This window comes from Thermobia domestica, chromosome 8 (genome assembly GCF_964235325.1).
Source record: "Thermobia domestica chromosome 8, izTheDome1.hap1.1, whole genome shotgun sequence".
In the NCBI taxonomy this organism is placed as follows: Eukaryota; Metazoa; Arthropoda; class Insecta; order Zygentoma; family Lepismatidae; genus Thermobia; species Thermobia domestica.
This window is the reverse complement of record NC_137461.1, coordinates 47,504,379-47,532,092: the sequence shown is the minus strand read 5'-3', so window position 1 is coordinate 47,532,092 and position 27,714 is coordinate 47,504,379. Positions and strand designations below refer to the sequence as shown.

Genomic DNA, 27,714 nt, shown 5'->3' with positions numbered 1-27,714 from the left:
TTAAACGAAAATTATTTTTTAATTTAAAAATATTTATAACTTTACAGTAATAATAATAATAAAAAATACACTTGTGGTCGTCAACAATGAAATACATTAACCAACTTCATCTTCTGCCAATCATATCACAAGTATCTCGTTTCTGAATCATTCTTATATGTTTCCTTTTCATTTTCTTCAATTTTGATGTGTTCTTAATCTGCAACAAAACAACAATATCATTATTAAGTAACTTTATATTAATTTAAATCAATATTAATTTCAACAACAAAAGGTACATACTGCTTATTAAAGATCTTAGATATATTAACATGCATGGCTGAATCGACATTTATTATTAAACTAGCATCAAATTATCCGCTTCACAGGGTTAAATTAAGAAAAAAATAGTGGTATGTTCCGTTAGTCAGTCACTTTTTACTATTACTAAAGCGCTCTTTGATATCGCTCATTTTCTATGATTTTTTATATATACCCTCTCTCCCCATGTTGCAGGGCACGGCATCGGAAGTTCATTCATCTCAGTGACACCGAAAACTATGAATTCAACACCGATATTGGTCATTTCGATCATTTTGTACATATCATCCCCCAAGCTGCGGGGCTGCAAATTTAAATTAAAATTTAAACAGCATCAGAAGTGTCACTGTTCATCTCAGCGACTTGAAAATCTATAGATTCATCCCTAATATCGGTCATTTTAGATCATTTGATATATATAGAGTGGTCCAAAAGTAGGTACCAAAAGTAGGTATACAGACCAGTATCGATCAAGTATGACATTTTAATTTATTAAGATAATGAATTTATTTGCTTTGGTTTGTTCGAAGCTTAAGGAATAAGTGAAAATAAATTAAGGACACCTAAGTCAATATCTGTGTGGATAACAGGTAAATGATATAAAATGCCATGAGCCAATCTGTACGGGACTGTATACCTACTTTTGGGCCACCCTGTATATCTATCTCCCCCTCTCTCTCTCCCAAGCTGCGGGGCTCAATTTGGATTTAAACAGCATCGGAAGTGTCACTGTTTGTCTCAGCGACCCTAAGAACTATAGATCCGACACTAATATCGGTCATTTTCGATCATTTTTAAATGTCTCTTCCCCTCCCCTCCCTTATGTTACACCGTCAAAGTAACATGACAAAAAACATCTCAGGTTCGAACTTCATCCATGTTGAAAACTTGATTGAGATCGGTCCGGTGCTTTAAGAGTTATTAACTTTATTTATTTTTATGTACTTCCCCCTCCTAAGTTCTACCGTCAAAGTGAAATGCTAGAAATCATTTCAGGTCCGAACCTCATTTATATTAAAAATTTGATCGAGATTGATCGTTTGGTTCCATAGTTATTAAGTTTTATTTATTTTTTTAAACTCCTCCCTTTCCCTCTCCTAAATTCTATAGTCAGAATGAATAAATCCCACGCCCGAACCTCATCTATGTAGAAAATTTGATCGCGACTGGTCAGGTGGTTCAAGGGTTATTAAATTTTTATATCTCTCTCTCCTCCCCTAAGCTCTACCGTCAAAATGATATGATAAAAACCACCCCAGGTTCGAATCTCATGTATGTTGAAAGTTTGATCAAGATCGGTCGGGTAGTTCAAGAGTTATTAAGTTTTATTCATTTTCACATACTTCCCCTCCAACCCTCCCCTTTCCCTAGCATCTACCGTCGAAGTGAAATGATACAAAAACTTTCCAGGTTCGAACCTCATCTATGTTGAAAATTTGATGAAGATCGATTGGGTGGTTCAAGAGTCATTAACCCACGAACATAGTCACTTTTATTATTATCGACATTGATTTTGGTATATTTTCCCCTCCTCCCCATGTTGCAAGTCAAAGTGAAACGATGAAAAACATCCCAGGCACGAACCTCATCTATGTTGAAAATTTGGTCGAGATTGGTCGTTTGGTTGAAGAGTTATTAAGTTTATTTTATTTTTCTTATAATTCCCCTTCCTCCCCTAAGTTCTACCGTCAAATTGAAATAATAAAAAACTTCCCAGGCCCGAACTTCATGAATGTTAAAAATTTGATCAAGATCGGTCGCGTGGTTCAAGAGATTATGAGTCACACACTAGTCACTTTCAATTTTATAATACAGATTCAACTTTGAACATGGCTTTTTTCCCATAATGCAACCACCATACAATCTTCTCAACACGTGGTAAGCATCATTCAAAGCCGGGACAGCGTTCTGTGCAATAGTCAGTAAATCATGTCTGAGCCAACGGAAGTGGACTGCCGGTGAACTGTTGCGGCACATGTAGTGGGAGCCTCTATAACCAAGATAACCGAAGTGTCTGGTACCGCGAAGTACAGTATCCAAGATTACAACCGCATACAGTAAGGCTACAAAACTGTATCCGCGAAACACAAGTGGTTTGAGCGACAAACAATGTAAGATTGTGACGAACACTTCTGTTGCAAAAAAGACTATTGAAGTTACTACCGTGCTCAAATTTTATAAGCACCAAAACAGTACAAAGGAAATTCACAACCAGGTTATTTATGGACGAAATACAATTCCAAAACTGTGACCGAAGTGCTACTAAGGAGGTAATGACGCCAGTCATAAACCCTGCAAAAACGTAGCAATGGGAGATAGTCATTTAGCTGGATGAGTCACTCGTCACACTGTTTCCGATTGCTGGCCGAATCTGTGTGGAGAACGCCATCTATAAGCGTACGATCCGGATGTTTGCTGCCAAGAGTGAAATATGGCTCAGATTTGGGCAGCCATAGGGTTGCCAAACGTCTCGGTTTTCAATGAAAGAAGCAACTGTCTAGAAAAAAGCCTTTTGGGACGCCTGTTTGTCCTGGTTTTCGTACTTTAGTTTGAAAAAAAAAATCAGCCTGCAAGAACTAGTATGTCTCACCTAAAACGGAGGGTTTTCGGAAGATTTGTGTTGCCAATTAATTTTACTAAACAAACAACAAGGAGTTTGAAAATCACATCCATTCTTTCGTCCTTGGGTTGTTTAGCTTCCAGAGGGAAAAAGAGGATTTTTAAAACAATATTCGAGAGGGCATATGTTATGGCAATATTTTTTTGAATGTCACTTTCAATAGTGACGGGCTCTAAGTACTAGTTATTTTATACCTTAGCAAATTCAATCGATAGCTCAGAACTGCTTCATTGTTGGAACTTTAATCAACAATGGCGATACTGCTCTTAGTCGCTGAACGTTAACCGCATTTAAACTATTTCGTCATATCTGCCGTCTTTTGAGTCACAATTTTACAATCAAACGTTTTCTTTAGTCCAGTAGGTATACTATAATTACATATCTTTGTAAGTGAAGTGAAGTGAATTGAATTTCTTTGTCGGTGTAGAGCAGGGTTTCTCAACCTGAGGGTCGCGAAGATAAGCGGAAGAGAGAAATATAATTAGAATTTAATACCGGAAAACATTTTTAAATATTATTTTTAATTTTGTTCTGATAGACATATTTTTATTTTTATACATATTGTTAAGAACAACAAAAAATAGATCTACTAAACATTTTCAACAAGTGTAGAGCTGTTTAAAAATCAATTTGAATGAAAGAGGCACGATATGAAACTAATGAGAACTGCATATTGAAATAACAGAAAAATACAAATTCAACAAAAACTGCTTATTGAAATACAATTATAATTGAAAGCTAATGAGATACTTGAGAATGGTGTGATTTACTAGTGCTGCAATGTCCGATTCAATCTTCGTGATGCACATTATCAAACCCTTTAAAATATCAATGACTTTTTTTTTAACAACTGTCCAAGTTTTTTAAACCAAAATTAGAAATTATTATTTTCTTATCATATGATCCAAAATCAAGGAAGTTATAAAGTTCTAAAACTTTCAAACGGCGTCCATTTTGAAACAGTATGACGGATCGGATTGGATATTTGTAATATGAATGCACTGACCAAATTTGGTTTTAATCCATTCGCTTCTAGGGAAGTTACGGTATCCACTATATACAAGAAATGGATTTTACTGTTATAGAAATAGATGCATATCGTGAGATCTCTGCAATAGATATATTAAAAATCCCCCCACAAACTTATTACAAACCAGATATTATAAGGGGGGTCTTTGGCAAGAGGATATGATAAAATAAGGGTCGTGCTAGGAATTGGGTTGAGAACCACTGGCGTAGAGTGAAGTCAACGTTCTTGTTTCACATTGCTGTGTTTGGTGTACAAAGTGTTTCCATTACTCCCAAGTGCAAGTGTTTTTTTCCAGGAGAAATATTCAGTGGAATGGTCACTTATAGAACGAGGAAGAAATGACCATAAAGTCCAGTGTGAAACGTGTAAGTGTTACATTAAGATAGGCCATGGGGAAAGAGGAGATATCAACGACTACATAGCATGCGAAAAGCATAAATGAAACATTTATTCTGCTAGCAATTCAAAAAGACTGGACACTTATTTTGTACCGAAATTTTTCCGACAGAAAAAATTGGTAGAAGCGGCTGAATTAACAAAATGTGCTTCTATACAATGAAACACCATTTATGTTATTTAAATCGATGGATTGCACTAGTAAGTTAAACTCTAAAATTTTTAGTGATTCCAAAACAGTAATAAACATCGCTTTAGGGAGAACTAAAGCAACAGCGATAGTAAAATCCATTTTGGCTCCTGACACTACGAAACAAATATGTAATGATATAGAAAATGCCCACTATTTTGTTATTGCCACCGACGATAGTAACCATGACGCACAGAAAACTTTCCACTGATTGCTCAATACTTTACACCAAAAATTTGGCAAAACTAAATCTGCTTAAACTACATTCCTTATTATTATTAAAAAAACTAACTGTGAAATAAGCAATCACTACGTTAATATATAAGAAAATAACATTGATAAGAGTAAATTTACTCTTATGCATTGCTTCCTGTGGTGACAATGCAAACACAAACTTTGGTAGTATTCAACGTACGGGTACGAACAATGTGTTCTCAAAATTAAAGAGTGAATTCCAAATCTTCTGCGTGTTGGATGATCAGCCCATATCCTTTATAATGCGGCGAAGACAACCACTGATGTTTTCACTATAGATGTGGAGACGGTTATAATTAAATTTTTCAAATACTTTTCCATATATACTGGACGTACGGAGCGTCTTAATGAGTTTTGCGAGTTTGTGGATGTATAACACCACACTGTTATTATATACAAAATCTAGATGGTTATCTTTGCTGCAGCAGGGAGGTTATTGATACTTCATGATGCACTTAAGTCATTTTTCCTCTCAGAAGTAAAAGCACCAAAAGTTTTAAGAACCCAGAGAGATATATTTTCAATTATCGTTCTGAATTTACGTTAATGTGTTTTTTCTCGCTAAATGCTAAATTTGTATTTTTTAAGGGTAGTGTTTCTGAGTCAGATGATGACACAACAAATAAAAAAGTATCTCTTCAATCATAAATGGAAGAGTGTGTCGTAATTGGTGCAATATTTAGGACCTCTTAAGGCAACAAATCGGAATTCAAAATAAGGGACGCCAGACAGCTCTTCTTATGTTACCTTTTCACATTCTTTATACATTCCTTGTGCGGCTTCATGTGTGTTAACGGTGTATACCTATAATAAACTGAAAAATAGTGAGTAGTAACCTGGAAAAGACAGGCAATTAATTGATTCTGACCAAATGAGTAGGAACTCTGAAATTGGTGTCCCGGTTTTACGTTTACAAAATCTGGCAACCCTAGGCAGCCATACTGTGGTATTCTATCGTTACCATTACTCCATTGGAAGTTCATATCATTATCAGGCTATGTGACCACTTTGAGAGATCAGGCCCATCAAATGGTGACGCTGTTTATCAAGAAAAGAAAAAGCTTCTCACACAACTCACAGAACTGGTTTCCTGAGTCATATATGAAAGTGAAGTGTCATATATGTCAAGCCTCCACAATCGCCCGAACTCAATATTATTTAATCCTTGTGGTCAGTACTTGGAGGCAAATACGCGAGCGCGCGATTTACCTCCTTGTTAGTAACCGAACTTGCCCCAATGTTTTGCAGGAAGAATGGTACAATATTCCTTTGAAACTCATGATTTATCTATTCTGGGGAAACTGCAAGTTGTACTGTAACTAAAGATTTCCCCCGCTCTAATACTCAAGTTAGTGTTTTTCTTGGGTTTTTCCATATTTTTTTCAACTTCCTGTATAATAATAATGATGAGGAAGAGTAATTTGCCAATCTTCTTACCAGATTTGCAAAAGGGTTCCTGGGCACTCCTAACTTATTACTATGCTGATCGACATAGTTCCAATTGCCATCCCCAGTGGAAGCGCAATCTATATCGGTGCACCGAGAAGTAATTTCTCACACAAGGCACTACGATATTATACTTTGCTTCTCCCATTTTCCGCAAACCAGCGGGAAAAAACAAGAAACTTGATCTTCACAAAGACAGTGGTGACAGGCGCACAAAAGCATTGATTGAAGAATCGATGACTCTAGAGACAATATTCTTGGATTCCTAATTACTTATACACACTGTCAACACTTCTCTAATTTCCTACCTTCCCTGCTTCCTTAGCTTTTACTCTCTTCAGCATGTTGGTAATGATATGATGATAGTGGTGGTGATTGTTGTTAGAGTAGAAAGAGGCGGAGGAGGAGGAAAGTGAAAGACAAAGAAGATAATAACTTTTTAATTAAGAAAGATAATGTTTTGTCCCTGTATGTTTGTTTACAACACAGAGAGGTTGATTCGGCCTCTCGTGATATGTAAGATGTGACTGATATTACATTGTGGCATAGTCGGAGGAAATGTTAATATTCAGAAATAAAATAATGAGTCGATTCAAGACAGAAATGTTTATTATTGGAGTACTAATCATAGGCTAGTGTGAGACACCAGCGGAAACCCAAGTCAATCGTAATAGAAGCTATTGGAGAAGACGTTTTAATCAACTTAGTTTCAATAATAATACGGTAACAATGGGTCCACACATCTTGAACACCATATCTTCAAAATATTAAACAATTTTACATCAACGTCATAACACTTTGAAATAAATAAATCATAGCAAGATATGAAATAACTTCTACAATTAGAATTGGAAGAATTTACTTTAAATAATACTTATACATATGCACAGGTACTATGTCCTACGATGTAAGTTTATCTCATAAATAACTTATTTCTCTTTCGTAACCTACATGATGTGTGTTATTTTACATAATGTTCACACTTAAATCACTGAATACTCTACTAGATACTCCGGTAACTATAGAACAAATTTTTAAGAATGGAAAGAGGATCAGATTTGCATTTAATGCAATCTCACAAGCGCGGCACATTCAAACGGTAAAGTGCCAACCACCTGGGCGCCGCGTCGAAAAGCAGGCGGTACTTTTTGCCCACTGCTGAATGCAGTACGGCTTAGTATTCATCCTGTTAATTTATCGAAGATGGAAAATTAATAATAATAATATTTAAAAAAAAAAAAAAACGTTTCTCAGTACATCCAATTATTTCCGATTATATGATAAACACAGAAGTATATACTAAATTTTCTGGCCACATTTAGAAGCAAACAATGTTTTTTTTTTTTTTTTTTTTTTTTTTTTTTTTTTTTTTTTTTTTTAACTTTCCAAGGCTATTTCGAATATTATTTCTTGAACTTTTAAGCGCCGTACGAGACAAATTAACTAAAAGCCCAACAGACAGCATCCAGAATATATACATATGTATATAAACCATATTAGTACTTTTGTGTTTCTATGTTTTGTATTAATTCTGTTCTCCAATCGTGGCTACAATCCAAAGTGTTACTGAACATTTTCAAACGCTTTAGACGAAAATTTGGTTGTACACCTTGTCTCAAAAAGGTTGAGCGCATTCTTTATTGGTGTTTTGAGGCAAAAATTTTCTAAGTCCAGCTTCGGGTATCTTCGGGAAAAAGTAAGCCAGGTTCGAACCTCCAAGCCAGCCTTTGCAATCGGGAAAAAGTTTGCAGATGTGTTTTTCTTCTTTTAAATATAATAAGACTTGTTACCAAGTGTTTAAAAAAGCAACATTGATTGAAATACTTAATGATACAATATTTCGAAACCTTTTTTTTTTTAATGTCAGCACATCCTTGTTTGTCATTTAGCTCTCCATACGTAATGGAACATTTAAATACGTTAAAGAATCTTTCCATATGTAAAAGAATGCTCAAAGTTAAGAAATAGAACATAATTATCGCCTGAGTACTAAAATAAAAGTCAAAGTAGAACAGAAACAGCGTTTGTAATGGATATGAATGTCATAATTATCTTGAGATCCGTTATACATCGCTAGAAGCATAATTCTAGAAGCCCTTGCGTTAGCTCATTGGTAAGCTGTCGAATTTCAAATCTTAAGGTTGAGAGTTCGAATCCCGTCTAAGTTAGTCCTTTTTTTAAAAATTATATTTTCCGCAATGCATGAAAAATTATATAAAATAATTACATTAGAATACATAAGTTGTGTATATATAACATAATCATTGCAGAACATAGTAATTATTATGTTTAAAATATAACATCTGACATAATTTTTACAGTAGGTCGGTATTATATATGAGGATGTAAATACAACTTAAGAAACTCGTTCAATAGCAATAAATAAGTTATGTAGTGTATTTATTTGCATCTATTTGTCATACAGATGTAACTTCTCAATATTCTCATTACAGCATGTCATTTACATTCGTGAAATACAATATATTCCTACGGATATAGAAAGTGTATAAACAGAGTATCCAAAGTCGTATCCTGCTTCAAGACACATAACTTTTCCCGAACCCCTTAACGTCACGGGAAGAAACACAAACTCTCTTTAGAACGGAATGTCGTTACTTAGAGTCTCATTCGAATACGTTGAATATGCTTTTGTATATTCATCTCTCTCTCTCTCTCTCTCTCTCTCTCTTTCGCTTTGTTTATGTGTGTGTGTGTTGCGGAATATCCTAAGTTGAATACAACATTTGCCAAGTATATGAGCATCATTGTCATCGAATACCAGAAATTGAAAGTCGTGTTTCTTCAGGTTGGGTTTGCGTGTTCATGTTAGCTCACTGGTAGAGTACGGACTTGCCAATAAAGAGGTCTCGAGTTCAAAGCCTACAGCTAATAATCATTCTTTTGTTAGTAGGATTGCACAGAAATCGGATACAAGGAGTGGTTTACTTCTAGAAATATTTTCAGAAGCGTTTAGATAGCCCTGAAAAGGGCTGTTTTCGGGAGTTATGGCGGGGACATTAATATTGTGTCCAAGACCCTTCTGAATTTATTACACGCTCCATTCTTCTGGGCATGGAATCTATTACATGGGTGACAAATCTATCTCCTTCCCCTACCTCCAGCCATGCTTCGGAAACAAGATGCCACAGGTCATCCTGAGTTCTTGGTGGATCTGCCTCAGGCCAACTTTCCCTTAGAGTACGCTTCACTTCTGCCCACATATTTTCCATGAGATTGAGGTCTGCTCCACGAGCGGCCAGTCGATTAAATCAATCTCAGGATGCCCTGCGAACCATTCCTGAATCACACGGGAAGTATGTATTGGCGACTGGTATTGCTGGAACTGAATTACACCATCAGGCTGAAATACTCGTACAGATAGCACCAAGATATTACTGATAATGTCTAAGTACTGAGCATTGTCCAGATGTCCTTCAATTCTATGAAGCTGTCCTGCTCCGCGACTGGAAATCCAACCCCAACATAAAATAGATACATGGCCACTGCGATTGCAAGCAGCCACATATCCATGGTCATATCGGGTGCCTCTCGGACGATACACAAAACGGCGTCCCTCCTTTGATGTTGTGAATATGGGTTCATCTGAGAAAACTACGTTTTCCCAATTGAGACCCACATTCGCCTGTGCAAACGCGAGACGGTAAATTTTGTGGTCGTCTGAGAGTTATTCCTTCACGGCAGCAACTCGGCCACGTAACCCAGCATGACGAAGCCTTCGCAGAGCTGTATGCTTTCTACCAGGAAAGAGAGAAACTTCCCTTAGCTGTCTAGACGTCCTTAGTGGGTCTAACCGGGCTTCGTTTACTAATCTCGCATCTTGGGCTTCGGTTGACACATGCGGACGACCAGGAGATCGTAAATTATCAGTCTGACCTGTAGCACCATATTTCCGATTCCATCGCCTTCCTGTAGAGGCCGGGACACCTACTCGCCTGCTAGCTGCAGTTGCAGAATAACCTTCCAACTCCCATAAAGTAATTACTGCTGTACGTCTATCCATAGTTACCAATGTTCTGAGCTGTGAGAAGGAAGCAATAGGTAAAAGCTAGTACCTGACGTGTGATTGGTTACTTGCACGACACGCCTATTGTGGGGAACAGCGTTGCCAGATCTAACATAATGATGCCAGATCTAACATAATGATGCTAGATCTAGCATAATTTGCATGTCTCTAGCATCTAGCATCTTGCTTTTAGCATCCTGCCCAAATCTAGCACAATTTCAGCAAGTTTATCAGAAAGCCTTAAAACCTGGAGATGAGAAAGAAGTTGGTCGTGGGAAGAAAAAGAACGGCAGAAATGTATCCTCTTCCATTGATTCATACAGTCGGTAAACCATACAGGCAGTCTTATTTTCCGAAGTAAGTTCGAAACGTCTTTGGGATTTTTTGTGGCTCCACCCAGGGTTTTCTAATCCTTTAACTCCGAGGCATGGGCGGAGCTATGGGGGCCATTCTCCCCCCAACTTTTTGACAACTTCACAATCTTTATTTCTGACTTCATGATCATATTTATTCCTGAAATGACAGCTCCGAGACCGACCAAAAATCTGCCGCCCCCCCCCCTAGCAGACGATTCCCAACTCCCCTTATGCTGCGAAGTAATTTTCTCTCAAAATATGTAAACAAAAACTTTGCATTCATTTATACGATATATACGCCATTGAGTCTGGCAACGACTGCATTAATTTAGCTGAGTTAAAATTTTGGTGCGTGAAATATTGCATTCTTGCTCTCTGTGTATTTTAAGTTACGTTATCATATCTCAACTTCGTTTTTTTAAACTCCTGAATTAGTAATTATGAGGATCTAGCATAATTTGACCGAATCTAGCATAAGTTCGATCAGGTTTTGGAATAATTCCGAGCTGTGAGTCTGGCAACGCTGGTGGGGAACGACTTGGTCAACGACTCGCGAAAGAAATCTGAAAATGGTGTGCCGTAATAATAATATCAAAAACAGTTTTTATAAAGGAATATTAATACATACGAAAAGCTGTTTAAAGAATGAATTGTTATACTGACTTTACACGTATAAAAACATATACCATATACCAAACAGATTGAGCAATATGATGATAGCTGTTTTGAGACAAACTCTTTCGAAGTCCAACTTCGGGTATCTTCGGAAAACAGTAAACTAAAGCTGCTGGTTCGAACCTCCAAAGCCAACCTTAGTAATCGGGAAACGATGTACAGATATGTTTTTCCTTCTGTTAAATATAATAAGACATGTTGAAATGGTATTAAGTGTAGAAAAAAGTAACATTGAAATACTTAATGATACAATATTTCGAGACTATGTATTCACACTCTCGTTTCGTCATTGTGATTTCCATACGGAAAAGAGCATTTACGTATGAGCTCAGTTATATTTCAGAAGCAGCTTCCGAAAAGCGGTCATGTTAGCTCAGTGGTACACCACCGAGCGTTTAAATCGTGAGTTCGATACCCGTTCAGGTGAAATTCTTTTATGATATTCTACTTTCCTCAATGCATGAAAATTATGTAAAATAGTTACATTACAATTCATCAGTTGTATATATCAGTTGAATATATATATTCATATCATCAGTTGTATATATCAGTTGAATATATATATTCATATCATTTCACGACATAAGTAATTCTTATCTTTAAAATATAACATCTGAGGTATTGACAGAACGTCGGTGTGTTATGTGTGAATATTGAATACAAATTTAAAAAATCGTGTAATAGCAAAAAATAAGTTATGTAATGTATTTATTCGCAACTACTTTCATCGCAGATAACTTCTCAATATTCGCATTACAGCATTTAGGTAGAGCATATCGAAAATCGGATCGTGGTCCAAGACAAAAAACTAGCTAGCCCCAAACTGTCACGTAAGAAATTCGCGAATCGCAAAAGTAAAGTGAAGAGACTGAGAGCGGTAATTCCTTAATCGCTCTCTCTCAACTCTCTCTTATCTGCATTTATACACATAAAAGTGTATGTATGTAAGTTCCAACATAACTCATGTATGCCTAGGGCAGGGTTTCTCAACCTGGGAGTCGCGGCCCCTAGGGGATCGCGAAGATAGGCGGAAGAGATAAATATAGTTAGAATCTAATACCAGAAATTATTTTTAAATATTATTTTTAATTTTGTTCTGATAGGCATACTTTTGTTTTTTATACACACTGTAAAGAACAATAAAAAATAAGTCTACTGAACATTTTCAAAGGGTGTAGAATTCGTGTTATTATTCGGTTCAAAGTCTTGTCGTCGCGAATTCTGTCGAGAAATTTGAAGCTTAACACGTTCGCTGCTGAGGACGCCCATCGGCGTCCAGTACTGAATTTGGCATACAAGGTCTGTATGATAAGTAATGAGACTCGCCGCGCCGCGGCGCGCGTGTCGCTGGAGCGGGTTTGTCGGTGATGGAGGATGTAGGGGGGGGGGTCCGAGCAAAGCAACGCACCGCGCGTCAGTTGGCTCCGAGCCTTAGTGGAGCGCGGACAAGCCTTGGACAAAGCCCTTGTGAACATTCATGTCACGGCGGAAAATCAACAAACATGGAGGGTTCCATCGAACAGCGTTATGCGATCAAATTTTGCGTTCGCCTGGGGAAAACGGCTACTCAGACGCTTTCTCTCATCACGGAGGCCTACAAAGAGGAAGCCCTATCCAAAGCCCAGGTGTTTCGTTGGCACAGTGCGTTCCGGAACGGCCGGGAAAGCGTTGAGGATCTGGAGAGGGCTGGACGCCCGACAACAGTGACTACGGACGAAACTGTGGCAAAAGTGAGGGATCTCCTGAACTCAGACCGTCGATTATCGTTGAGATTGATTGCTGATGAACTCGATATGAACCACACAACAGTGCACAAGATTGTGACGGAACAATTGGGAATGAGAAAAATCTGTGCGAAACTGGTGCCGCGAGTGTTGACTGACGAACAAAAGCAACGACGTGTTGATTGTTGTCAGGAACTGTTGAACCTCATGAACAGTGACCCTAACTTTGAAGATGACGTCATAACAGGTGACGAGTCGTGGGTGTTCCAGTACGACCCTGAAACGAAACGTCAAAGCGCGGAGTGGCACACTCCTGCGTCCCCGCGCCCCAAGAAGGCCAGAATGTCGAAGTCAAAGGTGAAAACAATGTTGATTGTTTTTTTTTTGACAATGTGGGGGTGGTCCACAAGGAGTTTGTACCCCAAGGACAAGCCGTCAACGCCGCCTTCTACAAACAAGTCCTTGAGAGACTGCACAGGAGCGTCAAGCGGAAAAGACCGGCGATCGCTAGCCGGTGGAAGTTGCATCACGACAATGCCCCTGCCCACACCGCCTTCTTAGTGACCTCCTTTTTGACCCGGATTGGGGTGGAAGTCCTTCCACAACCACCCTACAGCCCAGATGTGAGCCCGGCCGACTTCTTCCTCTTCCCGAAGCTGAAGCCACGCTTGAAAGGAACCCGTTTTGCAGACGTCACAGCCATCCAAGCAGCCGTGACCACATTTCTAAAGGACATGCCGGCTGCTGACTTCCAGGGGGCGTTTGCAGCGTGGAAACATCGATTGCAGAAGTGCATCGACGCAAGAGGAGAGTACTTCGAAAGCTTTTAAGTCCCTGTACAGATCAGATCAATAAAACAATGTTTCCAGACCTGGTCTCATTACTTATCATACAAACCCTGTATACGCCGGACGCCTCTCGGCGCTTGTCCCTGCAGCTGATTCACTTTCCCGCCAGCGCTAGTGCAGGTATTGGTGCAAGGTGCAGGTGCAAGTGAATCAGCTGCAGGGACAAGCGCCGAGAGGCGTCCGGCGCATATGCCAAATTCAGTACTGGACGCCAATGGGCGTTCTCAGCAGCGAACGTGTTAAAATATACAAAACGATAATCATGCCTGTTGTTCTGTATGGTTGCGAAACATGGTCGCTTACTTTGAGGGAAGAACATAGACTGAAAGTATTTGAGAACAAGATCCTTAGACGAATATTCGGACCCAAGAGGAACGGGAATGGGGAATGGCGGAAACTTCATAACGAGGAACTACATAATTTATACGGTTTACCCAACATTGTTAGGGTCGTCAAGTCTAGAAGGCTTAGGTGGGCAGGTCATGTAGCTAGAATGGAAGAAAGTAGAAACGCTTTCAAAATCTTGACTGGAAGACCAATCGGAAAACGACCGTTAGGAAGACCTAGGTGCAGATGGGAGGACAATATTAAGATGGATTTCGCTGAGATACGAATACAAAGTAGAAACTGGATCCAATTGGCTAAGGATAGAAGTCAGTGTAGAGCTTTTGTGAACGCGGTATTGAACCTCCGGGTTCCATAGGCCATAGAGTTAGTTAGTTAGTAGAGTTGTTTAAAAATGAATTTAAATCAAAGAGGTATGATGTAAAACTAATGAGAACTGTATATAGAAATACTAGAAAAATACACATGCAACAAAACCTGCACATTGAAATACAATTAAAATTAAAACCTAATGAGACACCTAAGCATGGTGTAATTTCACTAGTTCAGCAATGTCCGGTTCAATCTTCATGACGAACATTATCAAGCCATTTTCAACTGATAAGCGATTTCTTATCTTTGTTTTAATGTTTACCATAAAAAACACACTTTCGCACAAGTACGATATAGCAAATGGAATTATTACTTTTAAAGCAGCAATCCCCAGACCAGGATATTCTTCTCTCCTCATCAGGCAGAACTTGTCCAAGTCTTCGTTACAAAAAACCAGTTGCAAAGACTTGTCGCATGATCATTCTATTATTTGGTCAAGAAGTTGTGGGCTTAGATCGGATACGTTAATGGCCTCTTCAATGAAGGAGTTTAACATCCATCTTGAACCAGCACCTTCGTCGTTGGGAATATAGATATTACAGTTACTGTATCCACTGTCAGTGCCGGGCGCCGAAAAAAGGGGCCACACATTTCGGAGGAAGTGTGTTACTCATGTTAGGAAAGTGCATGTGCACATGTGTAAAATAGAAGGAAAAACGTAATAAAATGTGCTCAAAATTAAGGAAAGGTAGGGTTTATTTTGAAAATGTTATTGAGCTTCGTGCCAATCATGGTGGCGCTTCGTAGCTAGTCTGTCGACGTCACTCATATATACGGTGACATCGTACTATACTCTCGCCCCGGGCGCTGATTTTCCATGGCACTGTTCACTATAAACAAAAAATGGATTCTACTATTATAGAAATAGGTATGTTAAAAATCCCACACAAGCTTATTATAAAACAAATTATAAAAGGGTCGCTGGCAAGAGCGTGTGATAAAAGGGGATCGTGATAGGAATTAGATTGAGAACCACTGGCCTAGAGTAATTTTAACCACATTTCTTATAGTTTCGAAAAGAGTGCTGTCGGGTTACCTATGGTGAATGGGAGGGGGATACATATAAAAGATTGGTAGAAAATGATCGATATTAGATTCATAGTTTTCGGTGTCGCTTAGATAAATAGTGAGACTTTCAATTTCGCTTAACTCCGATTAAGCTCTCATTAGTAGGGATGGGCACGAACGACTTTTCTTTGAAACTCGACTCGACTCGAAACAGACATCTTTGAGGTCTACTCTTGGACTCGGCGCGAAAAATATCTTCCAACTCGACTCGGATTAGAGTCAAGACGAACCAAAACGAGCAAAATCCTGGACCATACATAGACAATAATTATTCTATCATCAATTATACTACTATTACTACAAATAATAATAATAATAATAATAATAATAATAATAATAATAATAATAATAATAATAATAATAATAATAATAATAATTATTATTATTATTATTATTATTATTATTATTATTATTATTATTATTATTATTATTAATATTATTATTATGACAACACCGTGTACAAACATGAACAATAGATGGTTAGTAAAGGAATACTAAGAGCTAGTTGACTGCCGACGTCGGTAGTCATGAACTCTACAAGGCAAAGACATCGTTCATTACTCTAAGCTGTAAGCGTCGGTGGACTACAGATGGTCAACTATTGACCTCTCGCCAGAAATTGGTAGCCCCGCAGCGACGATCCGTGGTGGCCCAAGTTCCATTTTGAAAACTTTACTACCAGCAGCAGAGACGCGATGAAACGCCAACGAACCACAAAATTACTCTCCCAAAATATGTCAAAATGCCTATATGTGTGATTTGTTTATATTTAGATGAATCAAAAAACACAAAACAAATACCCGGGGTGGACGCAAACTATCAATATTACGATTACTAGGCACGTGTTCTTCTGACTTCCCCACGGAAACGATCATAAAAAGCTTGGTTGTTGAAGGATAAATCATTGACGTCTTAATTTAGCCAATCAGACCAACCCCTACATCTCGAGTTCTAGAAGGTGATACCGTGAACCGTTTCAGATTTATTGCTTCCTGGTGGAGTACTATCCATGAGCAAAATTTGAGCATAATAGCCGACATGCATCTTCGGTGCCTCTTATCTTTAGTACAATTTTAACCAGAGATGGTGTGGGTCAATGAAAATTTGATCCACGACCCACCATGACCCACTATCACCCACCACCCAAATGCCCCGTTGGCCCACTGATCCATCAACCATCGTGATCCACTCTGACCCACCACCAACTATGAACCACTCTGAACCATTGTGACCAACTCCGACCCACCAAAACCCATCGACATCAACTCTGACCGATGGCCCACGTCCTCCTCTCCATTGGCTAAAGAGGTTACACTTGTAATAAAACAAGACTGTGAAATTATCACTTATCGTAGTTTGAATTTCTACCGTTAATGGCTCAAGCACCTCTCTGTTACAATACTGGTGTGTCTGACCTTTACGATATATAATGGCAAAGTGTTTCTCATCTTCCAAATTAAAATGAATTTAAATTTATCATATATAATTATTTCTTTGTTGCCTTACAGACACATTTCAGTAGAAAATAGGGTGAAATTTGAAAGTTTCAAATCAAGGAAAAGTAGACCAACGTAAAAAAAAAAACACAGAGAGAGAGAGAGAGGGAAACTAATTTTCTATATAATTAAGCATGCCGTACTAATTGAAAATGCCCATGCAATTAAGTTTAGAATACAAATTTTATGGCCATTTTTCTCTAACTTTATGGCTTGATTGCCTTATGCTCGGAACGCTCCATATATTAAACACCAGCTTCAGCAATTATAAATAGAAAGCAGTGGGTATAAAATTCAAAAAGAACTTTAATTTGCATTACTCAATTTGTTTCTCAACTAATATCAATCGTTTTCGATTATTTTTACAAATCAACCCACTACCAATTTCCAATATATAGAAAATGCACCCCCGTCCCCCCGCTCATAAATGATAATTTAAAAAAATGCCAGGACATATTCTCTTTATTTTTAATAAAGAGTTATATGCTGAATTTCAGCTCTCAGTTGAACGGCTTGTGAGATACTCAATTTTTCGCTCATGTGGTTCGGATTCCACGTTAATCAGTAGGTCCACGTCTCATATAGCCTCGCTGCTGAAAGGGACGCTAAACTAAACTCAACTCAACTCAATTTTTCGCAAAAATTCGGACTTCTACTCCCCCTAAGGATATGTATTATAATGAAAGTGACACGCGTATGATAACTTCCCAGTTGGGATTAGAGCCTGATTATATACCAAACGTCAATTTATTTGACTTTGCAATTTGACCGTGATGATTACGCAGACATAGTTACTTTCAATTTTTTATGATACAAATCTTATTTCATATGTTACAGATGATTCAAAAATACTTTTTCAAGCAGTTAGCTCCTCTAGAATCTCACAGGCTGCATCCCAAAATCCAACTCCTACTATCCTATGACAATCCAAAAGTGACTGAACTGTTTTTATTAGGAACAAATGACAAAAGAAAAATGGAGATCTTGAAAGTAAAATGTAGAAAAGCTCGGTGCCCCCAATAACTACATATTTCTCCGCCCCTTCATCCCGAACTTAAAAATAAAACTTAATTCGAATATGGTTAATTAGTGAATTTATTACAGTTAAATTCCACTCACTACATGCTACAGCTACAACTATGTAACAAAAAATAACAACTGTGAAACATGTTCTGAATTACTATTAGATTTCTTACGCTATTATTAAACATATTAGAATAGTAAAAGAGGATTGTTCGTGAAATAGTATATTTGCTCTTGATTTATAACTTTTTCATACGGAAAAAATAAAATATTATTCAAGTTTTAAACTTTGCACTCTGCAAATATGTTGCCCTCTAGGCAATGGGACTAGTGTGAAATGTGGACTATTGTGGACTAATGGGAAATGCTGCACTGCTAGCGGCGCTGAAAACTTACGATTCGATTCTAATATCGAATGATTTCGATATCTTTATGTCGCTACGTAACCACCCTGGGTGCTAATGGGAGCTTAGTTGGACTTGAATTGAAAGCAGAATCATTCACCTAAGCGACCACGAAACTATGGATTCGATACTAATATCGACCCGTTTCTAGCATTTTTGATATGTATCCCGACAGTACTCTTTTTCCAGACTGTAAGAAATATAGTTAAAATTGCTCTAGATATATCAGAATTATGTTGAAACACACACATAAATCCACTTTTATATTCTGTATAAATAGAGAGTGAGCGAGCGAGCGAGCGAGAGAGGGCGACTGAAGGCATCACCACTTCCAGATTGCAAAAGCGTATATCAGGAATTGAATTGAAAATCTATGTAAAGACTTTCTGCTGTGGCATGCTTCATAAGGACAATTCCAGTCTGCTCACGTGACCTTTGGGGTTCATGAAATTTTTTGTGAGCGTTCCGACTTTGGATTCTCTGTTTATACCTTCTGTTTATGCATCGAATAACTTTTCAAGAACATAAATGACATTCTGTATTATGAATGTTGAGAATTACCTTCTATATGACAAATAGCTGCAAATAAATACACTACATGATTTATTTATTGCTATTGAACGAGTTTCTTAAGTTGTATTTACATCCTCATATATAATACCGACCTACTGTGAAAATTATCTCAGATGTTATATTTTAAACATAATAATTACTATGTTCTGCAATGATTATGTTATATATACACAACTTATGTATTCTAATGTAATTATTTTATATAATTTTTCATGCATTGCGGAAAATATAATTTTTTAAAAAAAGGACTAACCTAGACGGGATTCGAACTCTCAACCTTAAGATTTGAAATCCGACAGCTTACCAATGAGCTAACGCAAGGGCTTCTAGAATTATGCTTCTAGCGATGTATAACGGATCTCAAGATAATTATGACATTCATATCCATTACAAACGCTGTTTCTGTTCTACTTTGACTTTTATTTTAGTACTCAGGCGATAATTATGTTCTATTTCTTAACTTTGAGCATTCTTTTATATATGGAAAGATTCTTTAACGTATTTAAATGTTCCATTACGTATGGAGAGCTAAATGACAAACAAGCATGTGCTGACATTAAAAAAAAAGGTTTCGAAATATTGTATCATTAAGTATTTCAATCAATGTTGCTTTTTTAAACACTTGGTAACAAGTCTTATTATATTTAAAAGAAGAAAAACACATCTGCAAACTTTTTCCCGATTGCAAAGGCTGGCTTGGAGGTTCGAACCTGGCTTACTTTTTCCCGAAGATACCCGAAGCTGGACTTAGAAAATTATTGCCTCAAAACACCAGTAAAGAATGCGCTCAACCTTTTTGAGACAAGGTGTACATAACTAGTTTAGGTTGGCAGTGTTATTTTCTTGGTGTATGCACAAATAACTGCGCACAGCTCGATAATATGCCGACATACTGATGTGTGATTTGTAACTCAAGTATTAACCAAGAGACGTGCAAAAACACTAACCAACTTGTGCTAGGTACGAAAGGACCTCTAGCAACGCCAGGATTAACTACGATAAAAGGTCAAGAGACACATTACATACTACAGTAAACCCTCGTTAACACAAATTCCAAGGGACTGAAAAATCAGGAGTTCGTGTTAAAAGAATTCGTGTTAACCGGGGACCCAAATTTCATTATTCGAATAAATTTTCTCCATACATACGCACTACAGTATACAGACTATACATACCACTACAGTATATTATGTATGTCATAGAAAACACTAGAGATGGTATCGAGACGAGACTGAGTAGCCTCGGTCTCCTCTCGGTTCCAAATTCGAGACGAGACCAAGACTATTCTCCGTCTTGATACCATCCACAGAATTGTATAGAGACGAGACTGAGAGTTTCGGTCTCGTCTCGATTTCGAAAAGCATGACTCGGTCTCAAATTCGAGTTAAGATCGAGATCGAGACTAGTTTCGGTCTCGGTAACATCCTCTGAAAAGTGAAAACACTACAGTAAGTTTATTATCCTATCTTCGAAGATTAAAAAAAAGTTTCCACGCAGAAAATCCAGGTCAAGTTATAAAATTGATAACTCCGCTAGCAGGGTGAATACCGCTAGTAATGGAAAGGTATTTATGATTGCTGTCACCAGTTTGGAGTTACAGGGGAGAGAAGATTTTTTGTCTCGAGCTGTCGCCAGCTCCTCTGCCAAGCACCTGCATGTTCAGCGCTTGACGGAGGACAGAATCAACACCTCATAAGAGAGGAAAGATACCTGCTTCTGGTTTTTCTCTTATTTACAAGGCAATTTTCGTCTGTATAAATACTGTATGACAAAAACTGATCTGGAGTGAAATCTGAAATAAGAAAAATGATCTGAAAAAAAAAAAAAAAAAAAAATTGAAAGTTCGTGTTAAATCAAAACCTTTACTGACTCAAGGGACCAAAAATTAGTTCGTAATTCGTGCTAACCGAAATTCGTGTTAACCGATAAAATTTCCTATAAGATAACGTACAGCGATGCCGGGACCGAAATTTTGTTCGTCCTAACCGAGTGTTCGGCTTAAGCGAGTTCGTGTTAACGAGGCTATACTGTATTTCTACCAACATATTAGTATTACGAGTTATCAGAAAGAATTTCAGCGAAAGAGAGCTATAACATTATTCCTATTTCTGGGACTTCCGAATCAAAATCACAGCTACTTAAAAAAGTTCTCTACCCATCATACAATTACACTATTAATATTTTACACCTTTTTCTCACGGAGATGGAACATTTAGTAAATCTATGTTTAAAGCAGGGATGCAAATAAAAAACAGAATTTTAGTCACCCAAGAAAAAAATAACTAGCCCACATTCCACAATAGAAATCTTTTACTTACCTTCGATATATTAAATACTCGCCCGTACCGATGAACCACTCGCCCAGATAGAGTGCTTATTTGCATCCCTGGTTTAAAGTTTTGTGGTCGTCGAGGAATTATATTTTGCCGCAATGTTTCACACAGCTTAGTGTTTGCTTCTTCCAGCAGGCCTCTCTCTCTGGATTACCTGAACCACTACAAACCTATCTATAGTTGCTCTTATATAAATTAGTACGTTAAATTCCACTCGTCAATGTATTTCACAAATTGGCTGCATACAAAACAACAATACCCAACAAAAAACTCAGGAAGAAAATTAAGCTCCTTAGTTTACACATGTGCAATGTAACTAACCTAGATCACATACAACCAATATAATACGTACCACTTGTACTATCTCGGACTTCCGTTCATTCTCTAAACGTCGTTTCAGGTTTTCTTTTCTTCGCTTTTTCTTTAATTCTTTTTCCTTCATTTTAGCTTCTATTATTTCTCGAGATTTTTGCTGCGCCTGCTTCTGCTGCTCTTTTAGTTGACGTCTTTTTTCTAACGTCGAACGAAGACCATTATTTTTTATCATGGAAGACGCTCTGAAAGTATCAAAGGATATTAAAAATACATTAAATTAATTACCTAAACAGGGGGCCTAATGTACCTGACTTCGGTATTTCTGGTATCTTGCTAGAAAATTTTCAGTATATTACGGTGGACTTAAAAAAAAAAAGAAAAAAAAAAGTGAGTGACACCACACATGACTACATGCTGTGATACTTAACAGCCTATAAAACATATCGAAAAAGCAAAATCTTTTTCAATATTCTAACAGAAAGAATGCACATAAACTAGTTCGTTAACATAAGATAAAATCTGAGTTGTACGTCCCACAGTTATGCCGGTTAGGCTAAAGGAGACAGTGATGATGAGTAATGAATGAAATGGTGGAATGAATAAAGTGGGAGGAAACGGCAGAACCCCGAGAAAACCCACGCACACGGTGTTTGCCCACCACAAAGTTCACTTGGCGAGGGAGGGGATCGAACCCGGGACCCCAAGCACCAGATTTGAACGCTCTACCACTGAGCCACCGCGGCCCCCTTAACATAAAATAAAAAGAGTAGGTTGTTTCTGGATGTTATTTCTCTCAAATTGCCTGTCGTAATCCACACTCACCTTTCTCTGTGTGTGTGTTGGCCACCACTCACCCTCCACTGTGAACTCTTTCCTCACATGGTTCACCGCATTACATATATTTAGACTTTTTATTACATTCCGTATTACATTTGCTATATAAAATACTGTCAAGTAGACGACTAATTAATTAGAACTATTACAGAGTAACATGTTTAAATCTATTCGTGGCTAACATTTAGCTGTGCTACCGTCTTTGTACTTCAAAAATATTACATGAATAAAAACTGAATATTAAGAGATAACATTTTCAGATTAACGACTTTACTATTATTCTCAACTTGTTTATTTCTGTTTGTTTTATTTATTGCATGGTGAAGCGCAGCTTTTGTGCTTCTGTTTCAGTTTTGTGATCTCATCAGTGGCAAGTTTTTCAGCGTTGGTCAAGTATCCCTATCACCGACACTCAAGATGACGGAGTTGTCATCCTAATAGCTCAAAGAGAATTTTTACACTGTTCCAGCTTTGCACCATGATTTCTAGTATCAATGCAAACTTCTAGTACTTCAACTACGAGTAGACAAACTGTTAAATTATTTGAAATTCAATACAAAATCCAAACACAAGAATACAAAAATAATTTGAAGTTATTACGCTTAAACTGCCATATTTGTATCCCATTTATACTATTCGCTGAGCAAAACAATACGTATATTGTAAAAAAATATTAACCAGGGTGGAAAAAATCATGATTTAAAAAAAATCCCTTTTGATGATTTTTTTGATTTAAATCGATTTTTATTTTATTTAAATCAAATCTTTCGCCTCGTATAATACAAGTCGCGAACTGAAGAAAAAGCACTACGAATTAGTATTAAATGCCAATTATGCCATTTAAGTGAAAGTATTGGGGTTGAATTTTGAATTAATCTCCAATCGTTAACTTATATCAATCCCAAACAATGTTTCTTAACAATTTTAAATTATGGCTTTTTTGGGGGGAGGGGGGTAAATTATAGACTTTCAGTTAAGCATCATTCCTATTTATCCAAGGATTATGGTTCGTACCTCATTCTCTTCAGAATAGAACAGCCTTTAAAACAGTAACATTCACATTTTCCCTATCATGTCCCTGAAGCGGAAAATTTTGAGAGAAGTCGGGATCTTTTTCTGATTTTTTTTTTTCAAATTTTGATCCCCTCTGGACTCCCTGTGTTAACGCACAAATCTCAAAATCAACTGGGAAATACTAATGGTGTACTAAATGTGTATACAAAATTTCAAGCTTTCGTCTTGAATAGTAAGGGCGGGAAAAATATTAAACAACGAGCTAAGAACATCCCCACAATATCCCAGATGACCCGGATGTAATATAAAAATTTCCTCAGACATCCCTATTTATCCTAGAATCATAATTTGTACATTATTCTCTTCAGAATAAAACAGAGTTTCAAACGGCACCATTCAAATGTCTCCATCGTGTAGACTACCTGGGTCTGGAAAATCACGAAAAAAGGGATTTTCTGTTAAGAAATATCCCCTTTTTTACTTTTTACCCCTCTGTACCGCCTTTGTTTAAAGGCAAAGATCTAAAACAAATCTGATAAATACTAATAGGTGCAGTGAATGAGTGTTCAAAATTGCCAACTTCTAGATGCAAAAGTAAGCCCGCGAAAAATAATATCCCCAAATACCCCAGATTCCAGTATAAAACAGGATCTCAGGTAACATTTTCCTGAGACATCCCTATTTATCCTAAAGATCATGGTTCGTACATCATTCTCTTCAGAATAAAACAGCCTCTCAGATGGTACCATTCATATGTCTCCATCTTAGGCGGGGAAATCGCGAAGAAAGCTAATTTTTTTTGTTAAAAATAGCCTTTTTTTTAAATATATTTTTTTCCCTCTGGACCCTCCTGTTTTCATGCAGAAATCTGAAATCATCTGAAAAATACTAAGGGTGCACTGAACGAGTGTGCAGAATTTCAGTCTTCTGAATGCAAAATGTAGGCTCGCCAAAAAATTATAAAAATAGGCACAAAAAAAATATCTTTTTTAAATTTATGACGTCATCACATCCTATGTCTCGACGCAAAAGAGGCGTGAAAGCATATGTAGCGTTCTCTACAATGCTTCAGTCCTAAAAAAAAAAAAAACTTTATTGAAGTAAAAAGCTTTATTGGTATTTTTTTAATCGAATAATGAAAATTTTATCCTATCACCTAAAAATAGATAATATAATTTAAAAGGTTAAGCGTTAAGGGGGCAGACGACGACGACGACGACGACTACTACTACTACTACTACTACTACTAAAAAAAATAAAAAAAAATCGAAAGCTCACAATTTTTCTTTTGCCAGATTTTAGTAAATGAAAAGCGGTAATGGCATGTAACTTACCTCAATAATAGGTAATGTTATCCTACACCCGAAAATACGAATCGGAAGAATTTGCAGTGTTGCCATCCATAGAAATTACAGTGTGACCAGAATTTGAATTACCCAAAAATCTAGATGGCAGTAACTAGTAAAGTGAACTCAACGGCAATTGATGACTTATCATGCTGTCTGTGTTCCTTGTTAACTATTTTTTAAATAATATTTTTATTTACTTTGTAATAAAGAGTACAAAATAAATAATTTTAATAAACAGCAGAATTAAAATACAAAAATTACATACATGTAACGCAAACGTATAATATCATTACAAATTTTTATTGTTTACAAAATTACGCGTGCTGAACCATGTGTTGCTGTGCATACCATAAAAAAACAAAGAGAGTTATTTAAGCGAAGTCGAAAATGGTAAAAACTGTTTATTAACTTGAGAACTATTTGTTTTTAACCAGTAAGTAGGAGAAAATAATGACAAAGTGAGCGTCTTGTGGGTTTCTTCCATAGCATTTTCTTCTGAATCGAAACTTCTGTCTCGTTTCGGATTCAAATTACGGGTCTGCAATCATGATCATGAGCGCCCGAAGGGGGAAAGTGGTAAATTTTCAAAATTTTGCTAGAAACGGACGACCAACTGTGGAACTTGACCGCGGAAAATTGTACCTACTACAGTCATCTTTCATATACACTTATTTTAACCATTGTATAGTACGGGAAGGTTCTAGAAAACAGGTTCTTCGCTATAAGTTAGTAGGTAGGTTGGTTCCTTACTGTACCAAAGTTTAATATTTGATTCACATAGTATTGCCAAGCGAGCGTCTTTTAACTAGTAATCCTATAACAGTAAACATAAAATATACCTCTATATGTTACTATTTAATTCTGCTGCTTGCAAAAATTAGAACCTTATGAACATGTCTTTCCATGCGGAGTGTTAATTTTGCCTGTAAATTTTGCAAAATCAGAAGCGATGTTAAAAAAAAAAAAAATGCTTTTCACAGTTGTTATAAATCTCGGTGAGAGGAACGAATAAAATCAATCGTATAAAACCAATTTCAAACTGATTTTCGGTACTTGAAGTCGCAATTCTATGCTAATCTCATTGTCCACTGAGAAGAAATTATCTAAAGTTCCTAAAGTCGGATTGCAAAACTTTTTGGATGCAGGTGTGGTTTTGGCGCACCACATTTTGGAAGATTTATAGGTAAAATTCAACACAAAATAATACAGCTGTATTTTAGGTTTACAAGTGTAGGTTTAGAGTTTACTAGCATAGATTGGATCGTTTATCGCGCTAGTTTTTATGCTACACGCCCAGAAGCCGTATTTATACATCAATCGTAAAAGAACTAAAACTTTCAACAATTTCTTCTGGTGGCCGCCTTGAATTTTATCCATGTCAAGTGAGCTATTTTCATGTCGCGCAGTGAAAACCTTTTATAGGACAATAAGAGAGAATGATAATATTTCAGTAATTCTATCTAGTGGTACGCCAAAGGCAAAGCTGTACCATTTTTTGTGCTGTTGTGTTCCCCTCATATTCATCTCAATGCTTGTGTTGATGCCACAACGCTTCACCCCAATAAAAAGTTGAAGTAAGATAGTTATAGATACTATATGAGGATGCATTGTAAATCTGCATAAAATGAAGTTAATAGTTGGATTTCTACTGAACATTATATCATTGGTAACAGGTTCCTCCTTACACACACACACAAAAGCATTACTCGAGCAGACGGTTTTATCAAATTTTGAAAGATTTCCTACATTTCCAGGTTTGGTTAGAGGTTTGTATTTCTTTTAGCAGAGCATGCACTAAATGAGAAGCTCTATTACTACTTGCAGATTGACTTCAGCAAGATTCAGTATAAATATTGTGTAGTAGTATGGCATAAAAAGTAATGCGTATAAACATGAACTAACTTGTGCTAAGTGGCCACTAAAAAGCACGAATGCTATCTGACCGAGTCCGACCAGAAGCGTAGCAGGGGTGTCTTTATAGGGAACAGGCGCGTCAGCAACGGGAAGTACCGGTTTATGTATAAACGAGGATAGCGGACGAGCACATTTACACATACAATATTTTCATTATCACTCCAATTCAATAGGACTATGTTTAGCAGAAGGGGTCCAGCTCTTTTCTCAAAAAGTCACAATTTTGGTAATATCTGTTCACATTCAGTTAGTTTAGTTTATGTTAGGTTAGGTTAGATTTAGTTACGTTATGTTACGTCTAAGTACTTGTATCATTCATTTCTCCTGTAAATTTCGTGTTTTTAACGTGCTTCTGGACCTCTTGTACTAAACATACTCCAATCAATATGTTGTGCACTAACAGTAATTACTTATATTCACACTCTCACTACTTGACGAAAAAAAATTTCACTTCGTATTTTACTAATATAATTGTTTTTACCTTTTCCTTTCACTTTTCCAGAACCTGCCAGATTTTGGCAAACCACGTGGAGCAGTTACAATTGCATTTGCACTTTCTTTCTCTGAACTGGTACGCTTTTCATTGCTGTCAGTTACAGCCTCAGTTTTCGTCTTTGAGTTAATGCTCTCTAGAAGTTCTTCCATTCTCACAATTTTTCCCTCCTCTGACATTATCTTAAATTAACTAAATTTAATTTTCCACAGTAAACTTTATTAAATCACTTTTCAGTACTGTGCATAATACCGCAGGAATGCAAGACCAACCGCTAGTCTGCTACCAGGAACACAATGTTGCCAACGGCAGAACTC

The 27,714-nt window shown here is 37.1% G+C and overlaps 1 protein-coding gene across 1 annotated transcript; it reads right to left on the bottom strand.

Annotated features, from left to right (window-relative positions):
- On the bottom strand, positions 1-27,714 carry LOC145692884 (coiled-coil domain-containing protein 86). Its single transcript, XM_081768430.1, has 3 exons — positions 27,386-27,714; positions 21,831-22,035; positions 1-199 (listed from the first exon to the last, which is right to left on the bottom strand). The coding sequence occupies exons 1-3, from the start codon at positions 27,574-27,576 to the stop codon at positions 107-109; spliced, it is 489 nt and encodes a 162-aa protein (XP_081624556.1). The 5' UTR covers positions 27,577-27,714; the 3' UTR covers positions 1-106.